Source organism: Pygocentrus nattereri, chromosome 20 (genome assembly GCF_015220715.1).
Source record: "Pygocentrus nattereri isolate fPygNat1 chromosome 20, fPygNat1.pri, whole genome shotgun sequence".
NCBI classification, from domain to species: domain Eukaryota; kingdom Metazoa; phylum Chordata; class Actinopteri; order Characiformes; family Serrasalmidae; genus Pygocentrus; species Pygocentrus nattereri.
The window spans coordinates 10,138,654-10,164,370 of record NC_051230.1 but is presented as its reverse complement, the minus strand read 5'-3'; the positions used below and the strand labels follow the sequence as shown (position 1 = coordinate 10,164,370).

At 39.5% G+C, this 25,717-nt stretch overlaps 1 protein-coding gene across 7 annotated transcripts in view; it reads right to left on the bottom strand.

The window, feature by feature from the left end:
- nsmfb (NMDA receptor synaptonuclear signaling and neuronal migration factor b) overlaps window positions 1-25,717 on the bottom strand; it is a 67,813-nt gene that overhangs the window by 40,561 nt on the left and 1,535 nt on the right. For 6 of the 7 annotated variants that reach the window (XM_017691258.2, XM_037531444.1, XM_017691260.2 and 3 more), the window contains exons 2-4: window positions 3,868-3,929; window positions 3,072-3,472; window positions 1,421-1,724 (exon numbers count right to left, since the gene is read on the bottom strand). In XM_017691258.2, the coding sequence (XP_017546747.1) occupies window positions 1,421-1,724; window positions 3,072-3,472; window positions 3,868-3,929 (767 nt within the window). The remainder of the gene's footprint in view (window positions 1-1,420; window positions 1,725-3,071; window positions 3,473-3,867; window positions 3,930-25,717) is intronic. The other variant, XM_037531442.1, reaches the window with a different exon arrangement.

The window sequence follows — 25,717 nt, the reverse complement described above, 5'->3', positions numbered from 1 at the left end:
AGAGAAGACTTTTCTTTACTAAGTTCCTGAAGAATCATCTTTTTTAAGTGCAGAGCAGGGATGCTAAAACTATGTAAACATAACAGATTGTAGAGTAGAAATCAGAGTCCCAAAAAACTGTACATTTCGGGAAGTGCTGTATTCTGAGATGCTTTTTGATGTCATGTCACAATAGGCAGGCGGCACGGTGGTGCGGTGAGTAGTGCTGTTGCCTCACAGCAAGCAGGGCCTGGGTTCGATTCCCCAGTCAGGCGACCAGTGTCCTCTCTGTGTGGAGTTTGCATGTTCTCCCTGTGTCTGGGTTTCTTCCCACAGTACAAAGATGTGCAGGCATGCTATTTGGACATGCTAAATTGCCCCTGGGTGTGAATGTGTATGTCTGCCCTGTGATGGACCTGTCTTCCACCCAATGACAGCTCCAGAAGTAGTAGTGGCTTAGAAGGTGTGTATGTGTGTATCACAATAGGCCACCCCATCAACCACAAAAGACATATTCTTTCAGCTAACGTTAGCTTTGTGGAATTAACACTGTGCACGCTGATTGCCAATTATTTTAGGAAACCACAATCTCTCTAAACTGAAGTAAATGTAAACTAACCTAGCTTACTTTGCAATGATAGTGGAGTGATCCACAAGATGGCAAAAAAACAGCTAAGCTGTAGTCAGGTTATCTACCTGGCACACAAATTGCTAGAGCAGCAACCTGTCATGATTCACTCATGTCTTTGAGTGTTTGAGTGGGTTGCACTTGAAATTCAAAGTTGCCTTAAACTTCACATTTCCTTCAGCAAATGAGCATGTATGTTACATGCAAGTCTTGATTAGAAGGGGGGATGCAAGGGCAAAAATTATAATTTTTTTAATCATCCCCCTTGATCACCTCATGTCTATTATTGATATTTTCTTTGCATCCATATGTGAGGTTTACGCACTATGGGAATTCTTCTCATCAAACAAAGTTATGAGTAGGGTAGCGCAGGGCATGCGCACCTACAGAAGAGGTGGCAACGTAGAATTATGCATTTTCATAGCGGAGTGGAGTGTTTGGCACAGCATGCAGCATGTTTGTGGTTTTCACCAATTTGGGTTAGTCTGTATCTTCAAATACACAAGATAATTCTAATAAAACATTAATTTTCTAAAAATAAATAGTTATTGCAACAACAAAAGGGGTTGTATTTTATTGGTATAGAACACACATATGTTGTTCTATATAAAGATAACATGACTGATAAATTTCTCATGAATGGGTTTTTAGCCAATGTTCTGTAAAGATTCCTAAACTTGCAACAGTTGCTACAAAAGAACAAATTTGAACATAGACTAATTTAGGTCAACTGAGCAAACCAATCACATACAGACAAAGAACCAGGCCAGAGTCTCTCTCCTATCTCATCTCTCTCTGTCTCCATTCTCTCACCTCGCTCCTCCGAACACACCCGGTCCTCGCTGTACATTCGCTCCAGCTTTTTGCGGTGTTTGCCCCCATCACGGGGCGATGTCTCCAGGTCCAGCGAGCGCTGGCTGCGGCAGGGTGGCCGCACACAGGTTGTACAGTCTGGGGTGCAATACTCCTCCCTTGAGCCACTCCTTCTGGAGCCCCAGTCCCGGATGTTGTGGGCACTGCCCGAGCTCTGCAGGGGCTGTGAGTGAGGTGGGGCATGGCCATAGTTGTGGTGGGCATTGCCACGGTGATGGCTTCCCTTGTGATGGCTCCCACGTGCCTGTAAAGATATTTAGACACTGCTATTTGATAACCAGTCAAAATTAGTTGCTTTTATAATTGGATGCGAACTAGAGGTGGGTGTGGCTTAAAGAGGAAACAGGTATGGCGTACTGAAAGTGGCTACTGATAGGAAGCCATAAAATTGGCTTCATAACCATCTCCTGTGTACCAAAAAGGCAACAAATGCACAACACTTCAAGCGGGTGTTCAAGAGTTCGTGATAATATAGAACCATTCTAATACAACAGACTGGACAGTTGAAATTACAGCCTCAACATGTAGCACTTCAGAAGCTCTAACATTAATAATGCTAGAAACATGCAGACTGCTAAACACCTTCAACAAACATGACACTGATATGCTGGATGCTACAGATTCACAGATGTCTTCAATATGCAGAAATGAAGTTAATAAATGGGACCCCCACTACACGTCAGAGAGTTGTATAAGCCCTTTTACCGTAGCCAAAAAATGCACTTTTAATCTGTTTTGAAGATCCCTCAGTTTTGGCACAATGATTTTTTCTTCAATAATGTTGACAGAATGCATTTCTATCAACATTGTGTCTGATTTAAATAACCAGAAGTAAACTGGATTTCCGTCTTTGTAGGTGAGCAAGCAAATCAACATATAAATGCATATATACACATATATATATACTATAAATGTGTTATTATATATCATTAATGTATGTGCATTCTTGTGTTTGAATACTGCTTTTGTAGTGTACACAATCTTTTGATATGAAGTTAGCTGTAGCTGCCTGTTTTATCTTGGCAGGGCCGTCTTTGTGGTGAGGAGTGAACTGTTTTCACAGCAGGGAGTTCTGACTCCTCCTCTTTTACCCCTCATTGCTCACTAGCAGCTCAGCACTGCATCACAGCATTTCAACCACAGAGAGCCAACAGTGCACTAGATAATCTGACACCTGTTACAGAAAAATACTTTTATTTGACTATTTTTAAACTTCAATTTAATTTCCAGAGACAGAAGGGCTATTAGGGTGCTTGCAGAAAGAGGCTGCTTTACACCATGCAAATACATCATAACTAACTGCATATTATGATGAGGTAACAAAGTCTACATAGTGTCACTGTCAGAACAAAACTGTGTATTTTCTCTTATCTAAAAACTTTAATATTCACTGTAACAATCATTCATTTTGGACCATTTCTGTTGGTCCTTTAATCATGAAATTTGTCATGAAATTTTTACGCAGTTGGCAGCTAGACAAGATAAAAAATGAAAAGATAAAAGATTTTGTTCTGGCAGTGACAAAACGCTAACTCTATTTGCCTTAATAAAACTACATGGGCTAAAATTAAAATTTCTTGATTGTACATGCCTGTGTTGGGCCAGCAGATCTAGGCTGCTCTGTGGCCCCCTTCAGGACCTCGAGCTCCAGGCTCTCCTCGCTTCCCCTCCCGGCCAGCATGCCACCCTCTCTGGTGATGGTGTAGACTCGTGCCGGTTTCACAGAACCTTCCGTGCACTGTGGCTGTTGCTGCTGGGGCTGCTGGAGCTGTTGTGGCTGGTCCTCAGACGACAGGCTACGCTCGACAGAGAGCCGGCGTTTGGAGCTGGTGGGGGCCGGCACGGGCAGGCTGCCTGGCTGAAGCTGCTCTTGGCTGGGCTTGGCTACTGAAGCTGCTCTGGGGTATGGGTGCAGGTGTTTATTGTTGTGCAAGCGTCTGATGTCTGGGGACTCTGCGTCCTGGCCAATGAAGGTGTCAGACAGCAGGTGATCTAGAGAGGAGAGAACGATGAAAAGAGAGAGAGAGAGAGAGAGAGAGAGAGAGAGAGAGAGAGAGAGAGAGAGAGACACAGAGTAAATCTTCTGAGATGAGTACTTGGCAACAGTTGTTCAAGCCTGAGGGGGCCAATAAAGCTTTTCTCTAATGAAAAAGGAAATGAAGACTGGCACAAGAGAGAGAGTGAATGATCTCTAAAATGACAGAGGTTGAGTAGGACATTAACATGTAGTGGTCAGACATAGGGCTGCTATTGAGAACCAGTGGGAAAGTTTAATAAGTCTTAATTTATACATTGGTGCCTTTTTGGATGTCAGAAACTGTTAAAAAGGATTCAAGTAGAAACAAGAACAGAGCAAAGAGGGTCAGCGAATGAGTGTGTGTCCTGACCTGATCCGTTGCGGTTCTCAGGGTGTGTGTGGGACAGGTATTCTCCAAATGCTCGAGCTGCTCTAGAGAGAGACACACAGATAACAAATCAAACTGAGAACCCACTCATAATGACACAGCTGTATCCTCACCATAAATGGTTCTTCTTTGTTCTTAAACAAAGCAATATAAACACTATTCAAAATGCACAGTTCCAAATATACCACGTCCAGTTCATATATGGAAAACAACACAAACAACAGAATTTTTAAATTAATCATGCCTGTAAAATCACAACTATGAACACATTTACACAAGTCCATCTACTCAGCTTACAGGAGTTCATGATTCCTATTCACAGTGAAGTGATGAGGAGAATTGCTACTAAAAACAATCACAGCATTTATAGGAATTATAGTTAGCGGTGAAGAAGACTTTGCAGCAGAGGAAATCCAGGCAAAATGATGGATCGCTGTGCGTTCAGCTTTTAAGAAAATGTATCATTGCAGCCCTCCAAAGGACCCAGATATCCAAAAGGAGTAGCTCAAACTTATTTTTTTTCTGGCATCCCTAAGGATTTCAGTCTTAACTTTTGTTCTGTAAATTTCAGTCCAGTCAGCTGTCCAAATGAAATGTACCTCAGTTCATTTACGATGGAGTCAGCCAATTAGAAAAGATGTCATTTACAGACATCTGTCTTAAAGGCACAGTAACAAAAAACTGAATATTTCAGAAAAACAGGTCACAGAGAAATGACTTAGATTTGGTTATGGTGCTTATTTCAGGAAAAAAATGCAAGAAATATAGACGAGTACTGGAATATGGGAACATTGTGTGAAAGTGAGGAATAAGCACATGTACACTGCATTGCCAATAGTATTCGCTCGTCTGCCTTCACATGCATATGAACTTGAGTGAGATCCCATTCTTAATCGATAGGGTTTAATATGATGTTGGCCCACCCGTTGCAGGTATAACAGCTTCAACTCTTCTGGGAAGGCTTTCCACAAGGGTCAGGAGTGTGTTTATGTGAATTTTTGACGATTCTTCCAGAAGTGCATTTGTGAGGTCAGGCACTGATGTTGGACGAGAAGGCCTGGCTCGCAGTCTCTGCTCTAATTCATCCCCAAGGTGTTCTATCGGGTTGAGGTCAGGACTCTGTGTGGGCCAGTCAAGTTCTTCCACACCAAACTCGCTCATCTATGTCTTTATGGACCTTGCTTTGTGCACTGGTGAGCAGCCATGTTGGAGCAGGAAGGGGCCATGCCCAAACTCTTCCCACAAAGTTGGGAGCATGAAAATCTCCAAAATCTCTTGGTCTGCTGAAGCATTAAGAGTTCCTTTCATTGGAACTAAGGGTCCGAGCCAAACTCCTGAAAGACAACCACACACCATAATCCCCCCCGCCACCAATCGTTGCACTTGGCACAACACAGTCAGACAAGTAGGGTTCTAGAAGCAGTCTAGGGTTTGAAAACCCTAGAAACTAGGGTTTGTAGAAGCAGTCTGCAGGCCTAGGCGCTTGGTTTTATACACCTGTGGCCACGGAAGTGACTAGAACACCTAAATTCAACGATTTGGATGGGTGAGTGAATACTTTTGGAAATATAGTGTATCTTGCACTGTTACTTTATTGCTTTACATTATCTGGCCTTTCAACAGAATTAGTTGTCTGTGATTTCACCAGTGGTGAACCATGACTATTAGATACAGAGCTTCAGTTCAGGTCATAATTGTCAAAACCCGGACACAAACTGGAAAAGGCTTTTAAAAAAGCACTTTTCTGCTTGTACCCCCATGGGGTTTATAATAATATATGTGCACTAAGCTAACGCTGGTGCAAGTAAATCATTGTGGATGCTCTACATTAAACATTCAAAAGCTTGTAAAAGACATTTTATGTCCTATTTGAAGTTTGTAACCGACATTAATATCTATGTTACCTTGTAGCTGCACAGTGACTCATTTAGTTAAAAGCCCCAGCATAGAGCTGACATTGCCAAGTCTTCTGAAAACTTACTCAAACTTAGGACTCATATTCACAGTCAGCGATGTATCTATGATTTTCTGTAAGCCTGGCGTGACATTTTCTTTTGAAATTGGCTCCATCCATTGAAAATCAAAACATGATTGGTTAATTCTTAATTATGTTGGTTAATCTAACATAAAAGTCTTTCAGACCAGCTCCTGAAGTCCTAACCAATGAGAGAGCTTGCTTTTACCTTGATATCACAAGGAAAAAATCCGGATTGGTCCAATTCTCCTTGGGCTTTGAAAAATTTTAACCAGCTTGCTTCTAGCCAATACTGAAAGAGAAGCTGTGCTACAACTCAAAGAATTTGAATACAACAAACGTGATTAAATGAAAATATATATTTTCACTTCCCTGAAGTCATTAGGCCTCGAAAGGCCTGAGGGTTCTTCTTCAATGTAAATATTCTTAAAAATGTACCACTCACTGCTCAGTCCATATGGGTCATACATGGGAAATAAGCTGCAAAATAGCAGTGTTTTAATTCACCATGGCTGTGATGTCACAACCAAGAACTCTTACATAGTAAGACCTCCGACAGCATACAGCACCTCTCATCCACACTAAACTGATAAGGAGTTACTGTAGACAGTCTGTAGCAGAGTTATTAGAGAGGATGATGAGGAAAAAAACTATGAAATGTTGACCTGTTCCTGGCTGTCGAGAAGGAAATCTGTCATTGCAGTTTTACAAACATTCAAATAGCTGAAAGAAATTTTATTTATTTATTTATTTATTTATTTATTTATACGGTATCCCTGAAGATTTCATTCTGAACGTAAAAGTGTGCTCAGTACATTTTAGCCTGGACTGCTTTTTGAACATAGTGTGCCCCATTTTACTTGGGAGTCAGCCAATCAGAGCCGAGGTCATTTCCATACATCAAATACAAAATCGGCTTGTTTAATTCTGAACAGAGGTCAGTTTTGATGCATACTTCAGAGAATAATCCTATGAAAAACAGAGGAATAGTAGAAATTTGCCACATCCACATTCTACTCTTGTCACACAAGAGGAATAAACATGTCTGCTTTGCCCAGTTCCATTATTCATAGCTTGCATTAACAAGCGATTATGCCTATGATCCTCTGGCCTTTCAGCAGAACTGTTGGTCTGCGATTTCCCATTTACACTTTAATGTGTAAAATAACAGGCTGCTTTTATTACTATGCTTCTTAAAAACCTATTTCTGCTGCGTAAATACCATATTGTGCTATGGCTGTCATAATCTCTTTATGGTACAATTCCCTCTATTGCTCTCCAGTGCATGGCAGCCACAGACTGGGACAATACAGAGCGGTCTGCATCCAGGAAAAACTGCCCTGCTCAGCAAAACAGGAAAAACCATTACTAGATAATGTCATGTGCCATGGGCTCCTGTTTAAATTGTCGCATGCACTGCAGCCTTCCTGCCTACGCATAGTGGAGCACCATGAGATCAAAACTTCCATGACACACAGCCTCCTGCGATAGCAGGTGAACTCAATGAGGCGCAGAGCAGGGAATTGAGTGCAGAATCATGGGGCATTGCTTTGTGACATCAGGTCACACAAGATGGTATGGTGGCTGTTTGAGAAAATGGCTAAAAAATGACTGCAGCTGGAATTAATGGAGCAGTAGCAAACAGGATGATCCAATCCTCTGGAGTTATAGACATGTGTGCTCTCGGAGGGAGCAAGGGTGCCTTTTTAAAGGGCGCACATAAAATCAAAAACTATATGTAGCATGTAAGTAATGTCACATTCACTCCTGAGTCCATACCGAGGCCACAAAAACCAATGCATTTAAAAACATCTGCTCACCCAGCCTATTGTAGTTACATAGTAACAAATACAACCAGCAAAGAATGGTTGGAAAATGGCCAAATAAAAATAAATGATTGCTGTTTGGTATCAAATCAAGAAGAAAAATGTAGGGTATGGTGCGTATACAGCATTTTACAGCTACAGGAATCAGTAAGCTTGGAGGTAGAGGGGATGTAGTTTCAAGGAACTGAGGCATGAAGGAGACAATGTTCTGCAAGGCTCATTAGAGCAACCTTGCCTTCTATTCTGCCTCGCTGTCCTCATCAAACAGTAACCTCAGAGTGAACTCACGTTTATGTTCAAGCCAAAGGAGGAACAGTAGATTTAAATGATTACTTTCTCTCTTGTGACAAGATATATGATGAGCACTGGCAGTATACCTCAAATCAGTGTTTTTATGTTTGTTTGATTATGTGTGTGATTATGTTTCTTGTGTGTATTGGGTGGCTGGCTATACTGGCATAGAATCTGCGCATATAAAAAATGTTTTAATGCTTCAAAATACTTCATGATGTGGGCTATAGGATTGGTAAAAATGGTGCATTTATGTATACATTTAATGATGATATTGCCAAGGCGATACTGATGAAGATACAACAACATTAATAAAACTAAGAATATCTCTATCTGTATTAGTGTTATGGAGAGATATTTATTTTACTGCATTTTACAAATGCAGTAAAATTAAGTGTAGTTATTTTGGCACAGTAACCCAGCATACATGCCTAAAATGTAAAATTGTGACAGATTTCCCGCATGTGTCTCTTACAACAAACACACAACACACAACAGCACTTACAGCCTTTCTAAAGGGAAAGTGCTCAAACAGATATATATATGGCAGAGAAACACTCACTCCCATAACGATTCAGAAGAAAAATTATAATAACAATAAAAATGAAATGAAATTAAAGAAATACAGGGAAGCCTGAGAGGCCAAAGACAGGTTGCAAAATGAAATTACAGATACATGCATATTTGTTATCTATAAGCCAAAAATTATGAAGAATATTTATGCTTTACAAAGTCAGTTTGATGGAAACAAACTGCTAGACTGCTTTCATTTTATTGCTTGCAAAGAAAGTCAATGGAACTGTACCTATTGTGACTCATTGTGGATACAGTGGCAAGAAAAGTCCATAAATCGCAACAAACAGTCTCACTGCCAATTCAAACTAGACTAAACTTGAACTTGATTTTCTATAAAGTCAACAAAAGACATCATTTCTAAGATTTAAGTGTTTTACAGTGATGATTAGCTTTCCTTTTTCACTATTATGTTGCTTTCTATTAGATAAAATGTACACATAATGGTACACTGATTCAGGGAGGGAATGCAAGCAATTCATATCATTGGTACTGTTGTTGTTATTCTTGTAATATTGTACACTGCAATACTGTCACAAAGTTTTTGCCACTGTTTCTGCCATTGCATCATGAAAAATGACCGCAGCGCCCACCACAAAGGCTGAACTATGTCCTCACTGAAAGCCATCTTTAACAACTGCTTGCTCTAGGATGCACCCAATAGCCCAGTGCCAGTCACGAGAGAAATATATAATGTATCACTGAAGCATCTGTAGAATTCTCCAGATTTATCATCCTGCAGGCTCACCCAGACTTCTGTTAGAAAGCTCACTATTGCAGCCTAATTGCTTACAAGCACTGCTGTGGAACATGCGCAATCTGTCTCCTTTACTTTCTCACTCACACACACTCCAGTGCTAATGATAATACCCTCCCACACACACACAAACACATACACACACACACACACACATACACTTTTCTACTGGAGGCACAACTCCATAAACACACTCCAATATATCTGCGCACACACAAAACACATGATTTTCCTTATGGCCTCGTGGTCCATCTCCATATTAACTACTTTTACACACACATGCTTGTTTTTATACACTGTCAAGACCCAGGGTCATACATATGTCCCATATTTATTGCAGTAGTGTGTGTAAAAGACCAAGACTACTCTTCATTCACTGAATTTTTCCAGTCAACAGCCATCAAATACAAGGGCTTCATTTTTCATTGTCAAGAAGACAGAAAATTACACAGAAGCCTCAAACCTACAAAAAATATCAACTGTTTCAGTATTTATTTTGTACACGCTTTGCCTTTATTACAGCTTGCATTCTTTTCAAGAGACTTGCTTTCAGTTTTTCAGGAAAACCTCCAAAGTTCGGTCTTAGAAGTTGGTTGCATTTTCACAATCCAAGTAACCTCAATACATTCAGTGATGTTGAAGTCTGGACTCTGCAGTCATCCGTCCATTTTTCAGAGAACAGAAGTAGCTTTTATTTTTTATTCACACATTCTTTTTTCTTCGTTTTACACATTTTCTTCTTTTTTCTTTTCTCAGTTAGAGCTTCTTGACAGCTACATATCCTTTGAGACTCATGGTGCTGAGTTGTCTTCTCACAATGGAAGGATGGATAAAAAAACGTGGATGTTTTCAGATCAGAAGCAGCTTTATTTTCTCCTTTTACTCAAAGACGAAAACTTTAAGTGCTGCTTATCTGATGGGGACAGTTATAGTGGTCTACCAGGTCTTGCTTGGTTATTAGGAGTCCCATTTTCACTGTATCTTTTAACTGTTTTTTAACTCCAGCTTTGGAAACTCCTTTTCCAACTGAAAAATGAATAACTGAGCATCTATATGTAATGAAAAAATGTTTAAAAAAAAAAAAGAAACATGGAGCTTCTGAAACCAGCACTTTAAAAAGTCAGGACCATTGTGGGGGTTGTTGAAGGTTAACCTTGTTTAACTCTGCAAAGTCAGGTCATTTTTGTCTAGAAAATGTACAAAAACAAGCGCACATACACACACAGAGAAAACAGTAAGCCACTACTCACACATTCGGAAGAACACAGACGCGTAATCGTCAGGCTGTAGGCAGATTGTGCAGTCTAGGCACTCTCAGGGGACGCAGCAGAGATGGAATTGCTGTGTTGTTGGTGCAACGACACTTTGAATAATTAAACACCAGCCAGCATGTGCATGCAGCTCTCTCTCTCTCTCTCTCTCTCTCTCTCTCTCTACTACACCCTGTACTACTGTACTCCATCAAACAGAAGGCGTGTTGAAGAGGAAGAAGCTCGCTGAGAACAAATCGTGAGTAAAGAAGACTATAACAGATAAGACAAGCAAGCAGCAGAGGCATGAAAGTGACAACTTAGTTGTAAGTCTCTGTGCCTAATGCCCAGTTTAACCCTTAACAAAGCAAAAGTTCTGCTATTCTGTACATCATCTATATTATTCTGACATAAAAAGAATGTGACATAACTGGACATGTTGTTTGCCAAACTATTTTACCATAAAACGACCAGTTTGAGCAGCCAAAGACATGTAGGAATATACCTCACATCTCAGTCAGCTATTGTTGCGACTTTGGTGAAACTGTCACGGTTGACTTCTCCCACTACTCCATGTGCCCCTTGGTTTTGGTTTAGTCCAGCCCCTCGTTTCATGTCTCCGCCCATGATTGTTTTCACCCATTTCCTACCGGTCCCTCGTTTACCCTTTGTTATTTAAGCCCTGTGTTTGCCCTTAGTGTTCGCTGGTCGTTGTTTGCTTGTGTGTTTGCACTGTTTGAACCATTGGATCCTGTTTAGTGTTTATTCCCGTCATGTCTGTCCCCCGATTGCTTCCTATGACCTTGGACTTTTTGACCACGACACTGGATTTGCCCAGAATAAAAGTCACTTATCTCAGCGCATTCGTCCGCCTCATTGCTCCACGTTACAGAAACAAACCAATAATAAACTTTAATACGTATTGGGTTCTGTATGTGCGCACATGAGGGGTGTCATGATTCTCCTGCCAATATTCATTTTTCTCAATACGAAGGTTGCAAGATGATGCATGCTGTGAATCAAATATAGCTTGATCTCTTGCTATAAAGTGTGTGGTAACAGGAATGGTTTCTTTAGTCCTGTTTAATACAATCCATTATATTCCTTTGACCATGAACGGAAATAAAACTCCACTGCTTAACTGGAAAACTGGTTTGGTTAACCTACCCTGAATGGGTGATCAGCCAAGCTGTCTGACCTGGCAAGGTTTTTCAGTCGAATGTAGCCAGCTTCAACCTCGTGGAGAAAACATGAGTCTCTGCAGCTACTTTTCCCAACAGGATTCAAGCAGCCATTAATTGCTGATTCTAAAGGGGCAAAATAAATGGCTTCCTCCACAGGGATGTTAACAACTACAGATCTGCACTTCTATTTGGGTGTAGAATCAACCTCTATTGCACATCTAATGGGTTGTAAACTCCACCTCTATTCTTTTGTGGATTCTGCTATTTGCTGGGAGTGATTTAGATTTAGCTGTTTGCTGGGATGTTAGAAAATCCTATTTCTTATTTCAGTCAAATAGAAAAAAAGTACATTTTATATACACTGTTAGAAATAAATGTTCTGTGCAGATACATTTTTTGCTCATCAAGGTGCAAACATAGAGTAAATGTTCCCTCTGTCACAATTGGCCCCTCCCAGTCCTCTATGTGCTTTTGTTTACTTCTGGTCTTGTACATGTGCTTCCTTGTTTTGATTCTTCTCTGTCCTGCCCCCTTGTTTCCAGACCCTGCCCTTGATCATTCTCACCTGTGTCTTGTTAACCCTCTTGTTAACCATCTGTGTCTTGTTAACCTGTTCTAGTATTTAAGCCCTGTGTTTTTCCCTAGTTGTTTTGCTGGTCTTTGTATTGTATTTGTGTTTGATCTTCTGGCCTCCGCTGTGTGTTTAGTCTGTGTTCCTTTTAGTCATGTTTGTACCTCGATCTCTCCGTGTTGGCTCTTTGACCCTGGACTGTTTAGACGCTGAGTATGGATTTGCCCCTAATAAATCTTGCTTCTCTCAGCATATGCGTATGCCTCATCATCGCCCCCCATGTTACATGTACAACAGTGTTTTTGAGGTCCAACTGGGTGCCTTAAATACATTTAAGGTGAAAAGTACATATTTGTACCATTTCATAACCTAATTCTGTTTTAAAACAGAGTAATAAAATAAAAAGGCTGGAGACGAGACAGGGTGTACGGGGTCAGTACAATTTAGAAAATATCATTTTAATGGATTATGTAACAGGGAGCGAGGAGGAGGATGCATACGCTGAGATAAGCAAGATTTATTAACAGCAAATCCAGGGTCATAGTCAAGATAGTCCAGGGTCATAGAGCCAACACGGATAGATTGGGGTGCAGACATGACATGAACTAGAATAAACACAGCAAAAAGAGAATCAAACAACAAACAGAGACCAAGACAGCAAACACAAGAGGCAAATACAAGAGGCAAACACAGGGCTTAAATACACAGGGATAACGAGGGTCAGGTGAAAACAATCAGGGGCGGAGTAACCAAGCAGAGGGCAGGACTAAAACCAAAACAAATGCACATGGAAGACCAAAACAAAGGAGCACATGGAGTGGTGGGAGGAGCCAACCGTGACAGATTATGCTACAATTATTTTCCCTGACTGGTACTGATATACCCTGAGTACCCTTGAGGACTCCACCATACTTCCCCTACTTAATACCTTTACTTCTCAGAGTGCAAAAACATTGATCTGACTGTAAATTAACATTAGTTCAAAGGTTAGTCAATTTAATACTGAGGTATGGCTTCATATCTTATTTCTTAGTTTACTTTTATGTAGACATCTCACTTTTGTTCATATTCTTTTGTATGTATTTTATTTCCTCAGTTGAAATTACAGAAAAACTTGGGAGTTACCAAAAATATCAACACAAAAATAAGTAATGTCAGCATTCCCTTTCTGAGTGTCGCTGGTAAGACATAAGATTAAAGCACTGAACGACAAGGGGACATATGTGAGCCTACACTACACTACAGTTCCTCACTCTAATAACTACTCATTCCTCCCTCTCACAATGTTCATATTAGTTTCTCTGCTAATGAACAGTTCACAGTAGTTCCAGGTGGTGCACAATTTACTGATAACCATTATCGTGATATTGACTATGAAGCATTATTAATTACTAAATAATAAATGTTTAGATTAGTAGCTAAATAATAAGTCTGTAGTTTAAAGAATTAAACACAGTGACCTCCCTGACCTCCCTGGCCTCTGAGCCCTCTATTCCCTAAGCTGCTTTTGTAACATCGCGCTGAACTCTTGATTGCAGCATAAGCACAGAGCAAAAGCAATTATACTGTATTTATGGAGAAGATCTCCCCGCCATGAATTTTGACTAGACAAAAACAAAAAGGCTGCTCAGTCGGGATGAATTAAGGCATGAATAAAACATAATACGGAAATCACTGAAGGGTGTGAGATGCACAAAGCTCTCTCACTTTCTCCCTCACACATACACTGTTTTTTTTTTTTATAATATCAGGACTTGGAGCCATATGTATGTCCTGATTGTATGATATATGTACCTATATGTAATGTCCCATTTTATATATATATATATATATATATATATATATATATATATATATATATATATATATATATGTGTGTGTGTGTGTGTGTGTGTGTACGTGTGTGTGTGTAGGTGTCAAAACTATTTGAGCCTCACTCTGACCTTAACTTTAAATAGATTTGCTGTTCAGTTAAAAAACACAACATTTTTGTAACAGCTCTTTACAAAGTCAGGACCATGTTGTTATCTCTCTCTCTCTCTCTCTTACTCTCTCTCCTCCTCTCATGCAGTTGTTCTACTTTGTTTGATCGCTGCTTCTGAGAGCACCATGCATATTTCCAGGCATGTGACAGAGGCAGAGAGGCAAAGGGAGGCGGACGGAAGGAGGAAAAAACAGCAGGGGATGGAGGAGTGGGCCGCAGAAAAAGTGAGGATACAGGAAGACAAACTGAACTACAAGAACTAAAATAGACTGTGGGGTAAGAGAATGAGTAAGAGAATGAAACTTGAGTAGAACGGAAGAGAATATTTCAGCTGTGCTTTCTGTGTCAGTTGTACACTCTTAACTGAAAGCGCTTTCTCAGCCAGTAGAAGGGCTTCACATGGTGACACGAGAAGCTCACAAGCATGCAAGAGCCAGATATGGACACAGTAAAAGCACACATACAGCCACCCACACACAAGGTTTATAGCTGTACAGTCTGTGTCTCTATCGGAGAGTGGTAGTAACTAGTTACTTTCATTGAGCTCATTGAGAACTTAAAGGAATACTCTGCTGTTTTATCTGCCACATCTGCATCATATATCATGAAGGCAAATATTCACAGGAACAGGATTCCAAAATAGAACTTTGTGCTTATCAAACTTTAGTTTCTATCCTGGTATATGCTGGATGTACCTGGTTCTGTTAATATCTGGCATTAACATCCACCCCGACTGATCTGGACACTGAGACGTACTGAGACGTTGTTTGGAAATGTGTCTCCAGTGGCCGCTTATGATCAGATTTCCTGACAGACGAAACATTTACTACACATTTACTACATCAGTCGATCGCTGAGTTTGTCGTCAGACAAAAATGTCCCAGAAGTCCACGTTCATGAAATTAAAGGCTGTTACAAATGTTTAGACCGCACAGAGTGCTAACATAACTTATAAACAAATGGGAGAGGAGATGGAGAAAGAAGCTATGCAACTGCTTTCACCTCTGTTGTGATGATATAGTTAATTAGGTGGTCTTTTGTTACTGTCATGGATGTATAAGGCTGTTTTTGAGTTCAGTGGACATGATATTAAACATCATCAACTTTGAAAATCACTGCAATTTAGTCAAACAACTTGCAGTTTCACAACAAACGTTTGGAGATGCAGAGCTTGAAAACAATCATAAGGAAAAAATGCATAATGCATAATGTACTTAATCTTATTAATACAAAATTTTGTTTACCGAACTGTCCAGCAGACTGCTAATGGGCTAACAGGTGAATTCAGCAATAATCAGAGTTAGGCTTTAAATTGAAATATGTATTGGAACATGCAAAGTAAACGAAGTTGTAGAAGAGGTTGTTTTATGATCCAGCTAGCTGGAATTAGCCTAAACAGCACAGTATGTGTTATTTTTGTGTTGGTATAGTACAGGTACTAGTTGTATGCGCCATGCTGTACTTCACAGCTCTTTATTAGGGAGCCTAGACCCACTCAATTTGATCACCGGTTTAACCAAAGTGCATGCTCAATTGTCCAACCCTGATTATCAGTGATACTGTCAGCACTTTTGGAGATAAATGAGGGAAACTGTTTTACGGACTGGATGTGTGTGTGAACACTGCTCGTTTTAAACACAAAAGTAGCTGAGAGCACAGTGCAGGATTTGAAAAATACAGTAACTGCAGTTTTCCAAATCTGAACAATCAACCAGCTCATTAAAACTGAAGGCACATATTCTGGAAATTACCAGCATGTTGAAGTTATTCTGGCTAGTACTGCTCCTGTGTGCAAAGCAAGTGATGCAAGATTTCTTTCCAATATTGTATGTAATCTGGTTGGCTAGCAAGCTGGTGTCTCCTACTGCAGATTTTTCCTAAAGCACTGTTTAAATGACACATGCAAATGTCTAAGTTAGATTCAGTGTGTGAAATACCCCCTGGTATTTGGGGGTCTCGTGTTACCTCACTAATCTAGTGTTGGCTTACTGCTTACCCCATATAGCAGTGCTAATCCTAGCTTCAATGGCAATAAAATGTTTAGTTTAATAATTCTTCTCCTGCAAAAGCTCTTTTGTAATTTGGTAATGTGCTCTTCCACACATTGCTTGAGTTCTTATACAACTCTTTTGTCTTTGGTTTGAGAAATAAGTAACAGTTCACTCATACACCAAACTTGGTAAAATTGGGCAAGTTTTCAGATTTACAAATATTTTATGGCACATGGTAAATTTTTCAGTGGTATCCAGACATAGTTACAGTTGCTAAGCTATGAAGGACCTACTGGGTGAACCAATTTGCTACAGCGCCTCCCTGAGGCAGACTGGTGATGCATCTTTAGTTAGTCAAGAACACCAAAGACAGAAGGTTGCTGATTGTGGGTGAAACAGCTAAACAATGACAGCATAATGTCATAAGTTTATTATCGGGGGCCCCCCAGAATTTTGATTCTGAAACACTCAGGGGATCCAATAGGTGTATCAGTAGGACCCAGACCCACCAGGATGCCCTGTATTTCACATCTTGGTAGTATTATCCTTTTTTTGCAGCTTGCAGGCACCCAATTTTTGCACCCAGTTGCATATTTGTTGTGCCCACCAAAAACACAAATTCTGTTTTAGGTTTCGTTTTAGGCTACTCCAACTATCCCTGTTCTCTACGCAAAAGCAAAGAGGTAGTATGTGGGTAAAGTGCTACAGAGACTATCTGGACCGGCTGAAGTCCAGGCTGTGGCCACCAGCAGCCTGCTGTACTGCATCAAGCTAATCAGTAAAAAGCACAGTTTGTTCCTTAGAGCCCAAGCTTGGCCATGTGCCATGTCTACGTGTGACATGACCTCTTTTTCTTCTTCTCTCCTCCTCCTCATCATGTACTCACACCCTTCTCTCTCTCTCCTGTCCACTAATCCCTCGCTCCACACAGCCGTAATTGAGCAGCAGGACGAACTGAACTGGTAAACAGCAAGCTGGCCCATCTGATCTCTTGTACTTGTTTGTATGCTCTCCCACTCCTCTCTCTCTCTCTCTCTCTCTCTCTCTCTCTCTCCCTTTCTGTCATCCTCTCTGTATCTCACCTTTTTCTCTTCAGTCTTTTTTCTCTCTCCCTTTCTATCTCAGTCATTATTTAACCTTATTTATCTGTCTCTCTCTATCTCTTTTTTTGCTCTTCATTCTTTCACTCCCCCTCTCTCGGGTGTTCTTTTGCTCAGTTGGAATAAAAAACTGTGGCAACATCGGCTCTTGGATAAGATTAGACAACGCTGGCTGATTTGATGTGCTCCAGAGTTCGAACGGCAGCGTTCTCACTTATTCTAATGAACCACACTAAAAGAGCAATCAAACTGGTTTAATCAAACCAACCCTGCCAAGTGTGAACACGCTCTTAATTTTTCAGTCTCTTTCTCTCTCTTTCCCTCTCTCTCTCCTTCACTCTCCCTATCTCCTCTCTCATCACACTGCTCTCACATCCAGTTGATTGTATTTGTCATTGACACTGAGAATTTATGTAAGATTACAGTGAGAACTGCAGGCTGACTCATCAATCTGTCTTGATCCAGCATGCAGCATCACCTTTTCTCACGACTATATCTTCACAGTCACTTCATCAACCCATCCATGTTCAAATACTGCACTTGGTATGAATCTCAGGACTTCTTCTCTTTGGTCTGAAGTAATTTAAGTTCTGTTTTAATCTGACAGTATCCATTAGAACTGTTTTGATGTCATTTTTATTCACAGGTAAATCTGGATTTTTCATTGCTTATGCTTGTCAATAATAGTAGACACTTGACCAAAACACTGAATGTAATATGACTAATGAAGTGAAAAAGTAGCTATGGACCAAAACACATGGAGCACATGACATTTATGATTTAGGATACAGATATCAAAAGGAAATTTCACTGAATGCATAATTCAATTGTTAAAACGTACACAAATTAATTCAGCAGTTTGATGTGAAATGGCGAAACCTACCAACTCAAGTTTCTTCACAGGGTTGTAATAAGAACCAGGGGTTGCAATGTCTACAACATAAAGTCATTTCATTTACTACCTAAAGCCATCAGTGAACCTACACATGTCTTCTGGGTTTTTATATGCAATAGTCATAATGGCAAAATAGTGCTGAATCTAAAAATAAAACACTTTTAAGGACTATATTGCATTCCAGTGCCCTGCAATATACCTCTCCACCATAATCATACTTCAAAAAATACACTATATTGCCAAAAGTATTCACTCACCCATCCAAATAATTGAATTCAGGAGTTCCAATCACTTCCATGGCCACAGGTGTATAAAATTAACGCATCTCTGTCTGGGTTTGGTGGGCACCAGGAGAACGGTATTGTCTGACTGCATTGTGCCAAGTGTAAAGTTTGGTGGAGGGGGGGATTATGGTGTGAGGTTGTCTTTCAGGAGTTTGGCTCGAACCCCTAGTTCCAGTTAAAGGAACTCTTAATGCTTCAGCACCAAGAGATTTTGGACAATTTCATGCTCCCAACTTTTTGGGAACAGTTTGGGGACGGCCCCTTCCTATTCCAACAAGACTGCGCACCAGTGCACAAAGCACGGTCCATAAAGACATGGATGAGCGAGTTTGGTGTGGATGAACTTGACTGGCCTGCACAGAGTCCTGACCTCAACCCGAAAGAAAACCTTTGGGATGAATTGGACTGGAGACTGCGAGCCAGGCCTTCTCGTCCAACATCACTGTCTGACCTCACAAATACACTTTTGGAAGAATGGTCAATGGTGTAAAATCCTTCCCAGAAGAGTTGAAGCTTTTATAGCTGCAAAGGGTCGGCTGACATCATATTAAACCCTATCAATTAAGAATGGGATCTCACTCAAGTTCATATGCGCGTGAAGACAGACCAGTGAATACTTTTGGCAATGCTGTGTACATTTCAGGCCAAAACCAACATAAAACCTCTGTAAACAATGTCTCAGGCATCAGGCAGTGTATTCATAACAATTTCATGTAATAGCTATTTGCGAGGTAGCTTTAAAAGGCATGACGTGTGGTTCCTATCATGCTGTTGTGGCCACTTCTTGACTTGTTAAATTTTTCTAAAATCAAACCCCTTTGAGTGACTATTTACATCTTACCAAGAACATAAGATTTCTCTTCATTCTCTCTTACGGGTTGACACTTTCAAAGTAGAAAGTTAACTCTGATAACAGGAGTTGAGAGCCTTAGCTGACTCCAGAAAGCCCAACTAAAACCCACATATTAAAATATCAATTGTTTAACAGAAATGAAATCAACTTTTAACTGAAAGCACTGGTAAAACATTTACATATTAGTCAGTTAATGGTTAATCGGTTAAACATTAACATCCCTGACATATACCTGCTCATTCTGGTCATGTGGACAAGCTTTAGTAGACTTTTATTTATTTGCATTAGTGAGGTTACTTAATGCCTCTAGGAAAACCTTTTATTGATACAGAACCCATACATTATGCGGAAGTTCTTTAAACAAGTTCTTCGCTCTTTCACATTTTATTTACAAAGTTCATCTATGGATAAGGTAATTATGGAATCCAAAGTGGTCTTTCTGTGGCGTCACTCCAAATAATTCTTTCTGGCACCTTTAATTTTAAAAGTGTACATATAAGTGAACTCAAAGCATGTAAGTCTTTGTCAGAAAGGGGGTGGGTGGGTGGGGGCGTATACAACTCAGAAATAGCAGGATTATTCCAAAACTGCTGCCTAAGTTTTACTCACGCTCAATGTTTTCTTATTTGTAAATATATCTCTCAATAAAGCCAATAATCTGCTCTTATTGTGAATACCACTCTTACATAAGGGCCTTCACACAGATATAGAAACACAGCACAGCATTAAGAGGGAGTAGCCACTCCTGTCACAGAGAACACATAGTCCTGACCTTCATTACCCCAACAAACACACACAATGGTAATTACATGCTTCATCTGAGCAACGCAACCAGCTCTGCATGACCATGGACAGCTTCATCCTTTCATTAGCATAATTACTGTACATTCAGCTATTTACAGAAATACCTCCTCTCTTTATAGAGATCTCAACAGCTTGGCACCAAATCTATAAGACATGTAGATATGTCTACTTTCAGCTTCTTTATTACTTTAAGCAGAAGAAAAAGGTGGTTAATTCAATTTCTAAATGCCCAAAATGTTAGGTTTTCATTTGTACTACACCCTTAAAAATATGGTTCTTCAATGGTTCTTTAGTAGAGACAATGGTTCTATACAGAGCCATTCATACTCAAAGAACTATTTGAGTGATTACATGGTTCCTTGCATCATGAAAGGGTTCTTCATATTTGTATGTGCTGTAGATGGTTCTATATAGCACTTTTTTGGAAAAGGATTCTATGCAGCATTAAAAAGGGTCTACTGGGGGCAGTCGTGGGCCAGAGGTTAGGGATCCATTCTCATGACCGGAAGGTCGCCGGTTCGATCCCCAGAGCTGACAGCACATGACTGAGTTGTCCTTGAGCAAGACACCTAACCCCCAACTGCTCCCCGGGTGCTGCGGATTGGGCTGCCACCGCTCTGGGCAAGTGTGCTCACTGCCCCCTAGTGTGTGTGTGCTCACTAGTGTGTATGTGGTGTTTCACTTCACGGATGGGTTAAATGCGGAGTTGAAATTTCCCCATTGTGGGACTAATAAGGGTCTCTTAATCTATGGTTATGAGGTCAATCTTATAGCAATAAAGAAATGTTTTTTTTGTGCTAATTAGAATTACTTTCAAAAAGGTATATGTATAGAACTACCTACAGCATGTTCTCCATCAATCTGAAGAACCTTTCAGGATACATGCAAAGAACCTTTAATCACGCAAAGAGTTTTGTGGGTGTTAACGGTTCCATTGTCTTTACTAAGGAGCCCTTAAAGAACCATTGTTTTAAGTGTGTACCATTCTGAGCAAGAAAAATGATAATTCATAGGTCTCTGCCTGATGACGTTTAGCCTAGGTACTGTAACAAATCTCAGTGACTAAAACATATTTACCAGTAATTTTTAAAAGGGTTTTACTTATTGATTTACTTCATGTGAACCACAGCAAGAGACTAGTATTCCCACACATAAATATAACTGAACTTTTAACATTTTAAATGGCATGGTTAGATGATGTGTTATCCGATAACAATACCACATTTATTGTATCTAATATAGAGAGAAACTGTTCTAAAATGCAGCTTTTGAGCTGTACTGGTTGAACATGTTTGGTGTAGCTTAAATGCATATGTTATGCTGTTTTAAGACATCCTCAGACCACAGCATCGTTTAATTACATTAATTATTCATTAAATTAACTACTTAAATATTATAGTATATTACAATTAGAAATTTTTATTTGTTGTTTTCTATGTTCTTTTATTCCTTTTATTTCAGCTCAAACCCCATCACTGTCTTTTCTTAATGGTCATGAACCATATCAAAATTACCATAGGTAAAACGGTGTAAACAATACAAAAAATGAAAGATAAAACCTTATTCAATGTTAACAAATTACTATGAAACTAACAGTATGAGAGTTACGAGAGAGTTATTAGTTATAAAAGAGAAAGCAGTTGAGGTTTTCAGCCACGTACAGCTCTTTGCGTTTTAAGTGGTTAATTGGCACTACATGTAGATACAAAAACAACTGCAACCCGGACACGAATGTGGAACACCTGCTCAAAGTGACGACATCAGGCTTTTCCCTATAGAGTATGTTGCTATGACTCATCTACTACTTGCAATCTCATAGCAGCTGACATTTCACCACGTCATCTCATGTTCATTTGCATAACAATTCACACTTTTTGCTATACCACCTCAAATAGGCCAGTTAATATGGCTGTCACTACCATTCATCTGCCAGACTGAGTGAAAGTGCAGTGAAGTGCATTTTCTGCATACAGACTTTGGCCATGTTTCTAATAGACTCTCAAATAGGGTTATTTAATTTATTTTTGCATAAATGTATCGTAGTTGCTCCCACATTTATGTCAATAGCAACTACTTGACTGTTTGTAATACTTTGCTTGAAAAGCAGAGGTTAGGAGAGCTTCTGTAGAGTATACAAAATCAATACAAGGTCAATTTATGCTAGCGCTGTCAACAGTACTTGATTTAACTAATTCACTAAATATGTTATCAAAGAATATTTACTTTCTCAATGATTAGTTAGCACTTGACATGATAATGCATAATTTAAATTGTCCTACAAGCCTCTGTTACAACAAGAAAAAGAGCCTTATGGACACCAATTTTATTATATATATTTGCCATATATTGTTTAAACAGTTTATACAGTATATATACATATATACTATACATATATGCCATTTAGTGCTTTATTTTTATATATATATATATATATATATATATATATATATATATATATATATATATATATATATATATATATACACACACACACACACACACACACACTGTAATAAAGTCTTTTCTAAGGCATTCTTGTTTTTTGCATTATTAACTTTTTAATACAGTTGCAGTACATTATACTATACTTTTAGTTACTGTTTTTACTGTTATCATGATATACTGCACATGGAACACATTATGTAATAAATATACATAAAACATAAGTATTTTAAGCACATCAGTGACTTATAATAATTTATAATAAGAAAATAATTTATTTGTGAAACCTTTGCAATTTTTCAGGGTTCACAGAGCCCCTACATCCTGGTCAGATATAATGGACACTTTTAGGCCAGTATAAAGAATATTCAGCTAAGTGTTAGCCCTCTTAACAACAAAGAAAGAGCACAATTTATTACCATTCTCAGGTATCTCAAATTTCTCAAATTGGTTGTGCAACATTGACCATTTTGATAATTATAATGATCTGTATGAGAACATGTGGAACTTCTGTTGCTTCATCAATTTCTACGTTAACTTATACATATGTGTTCACTGATGCAACAATGAGCCAAAACTATTTTTATGATGCTCTGATTACATTAAATCACATGAAATATTTATATTGTCAATTCTTGGAACACATCACAGTTTCTTTGACACAAAGGAAAGACAAAATTGACAAGAGCTTCCTAGAGGTCACCAGTGTCCAGTCCAAATGCCACTCTGAGAAAGGAACTTACACAGTGATGATCCTTATGTATGACAATACTCTTACCACTGTGTTACATCAGCAGCTGAGAGAGAGAGAGAGAATATTAACTGTACCTCACTCTACATGTCACCTGTAAATAGAGGAAAACCTTGGCCAATGACAAAGACAAAGGCACTTACATAGAGGAAAAAATATTCACTGAAAATGCTGGCCTTCTCTGTCAAGTTAAAGTTTATTTATATTGTGCTTTTCACAACAGGTGTTGTCACAAAGCAGCATTACAAAAAAATCCAGGTCTGAGCACCCATAACCGTCGCCAGTGGCGACAGAGGCAAGGAAAAACTCCCCCCTCCCTGAGAGCAACTAAGACTCAAAAGGGGAACCCATCCTCCTCTGGTCGACACCAGATAGCAAACAGCACTAGCAAAAAATGTTATAATACAAAACAGGCAGTTCATTATATTAGTTATAGTTTATGTAGCAGCAGCAGCATCAGGAGGGTCAGTTCATGAGGGTGAGGTTTGCACAGCAGTGTATAGCATGAAGTTCACTGGTGGTCAAACCGGCCCAGAAGGCTGGAGAGCAGTGGGCACCCGATCAAGGGAGAAGAAGCAACAGCATCAGACCACACAGGATGGGCAGCTGTTCAACTCGGAAAATTCTCTGTATTCTCTATTCTCTGTACAAGACTGATGCTAAAAAACAAACAAAAACCAACAACATCTCTCAGATAGTAAAATTATAAAGATGGGTAAAGGTTGTGAATGAAAGGAGGTTAGCATGAAACGTAAAAGTAGACCGTTTTTTATGGCTTAACTGGGTTATAATGTTGTATTTTTTGGGGTTATTTTAGAGCGCAGAAATGTAGAAGTTGTTTTTGGTTAGTAGTTTGAATGTCTAGTACATGTGTCAGTTTTAGCTTTAGGCTCCCTGGCTTATTAGGGTGTTTTCTATTATAGTTGAAAATGAGTTAAAGGCAGTGGGTCAAATAAGCTGTGATAAGATGCTGTGGTTATCTGAGGAACACTTGATGTTTATAGGCATTATTTTGGTTGTCTTCTTATTCAACCTTAATTCATACATGTATTCTATATATTACTGCCTGTATAACAGGTCTCTGTCTGCATTATGATACAAAGACACAAATGCTGGTTTAGGCCCCTTAGGCTGAAACTTTATGCTGCTGCAGAAGCCGATTATGGCAAAAGTCATCCAGCCAAATAAAGGCATTAGCAAGAGAAGAGAAGAGACAAAAAAGACTGCTAAAGGGTAAGAATGAGACCCAAACATAGCTTATAATTACTGTAATTCCGTATTGGGAATTACAACAAGGCCACAGAAAAACCAATGTGTTCTGCAGACTTAAGAAACAATGGATCAACAGGCAAATGAGTAGCTGATAACTACTACCTGACACACTGACAACATTTGACAACATGAAAACCTTAACCAGTAGGCCAAAAAATGGGCATTCTGCCAGCATATTTAATGCCCAGGTGTCTAGATGTCTGAGATATGGAGTGATGCTGAGAGATAGATGGGCATTCAAACTTTACCTACTCTCCCCATTTGGCCTCAGTGTCAGATGAGTTAAGGTGCCATTCACCCAGACAAAAAGACTGGGTGAATCAGGCCCAAGGAAATGGTATTAGGGCGGATTATAGAGATAACCTGACACCCAATTCAATCATAACAGTAAGCCAAACCTGAGCCTCTACTGTCTGTCTGAGATTAGAGTTTAAGAAGTGCCTGAGTCACTCATTTATGTTAGCCTGTATAACCTTTTATGGTGTACATTTCAGTGAGATGTGAGACCAATTTTAAAACCACGACAGCAGTTAATGGTATTAAATGAGGAGGTGAGGCTATGAGGGAAATTGAGAAGGGCTACAAAGTCAACAGTTGACTAATGTGATTATGATGACCTCTGTGAGGTAATGTTACTTAAAAGCACCTAACAAGACCCCATCAAACGAAAGGAATGGGACTAAAAATGGTGATGCAAAAGCTAATAACACCTACTAATCAGAACAAGTAAGCCTCCGACTCCGACAAATGAGAGCAAGATCAGCCATTTGATCATTTTACAAACAGCAATGGCAAAGTTCCCCACCCAGGATCAGGAAGTAAAAGTGAGTGTCGTTTATTCAATAGCGATGATGTGAAGATGATGACGGAATCTCTGCTGACATCGTCTTGTTTGTATATAAAAAAAAGTTTATTACAAAGGAAGATCAGCATCACAGTCAGACACCACGGATTGTCTGAGGGAGGGTCCGTGCCAAAATGACTCCTCTCCCTCCCAGCTTTGACCATACACTTATATAGATTAGATAT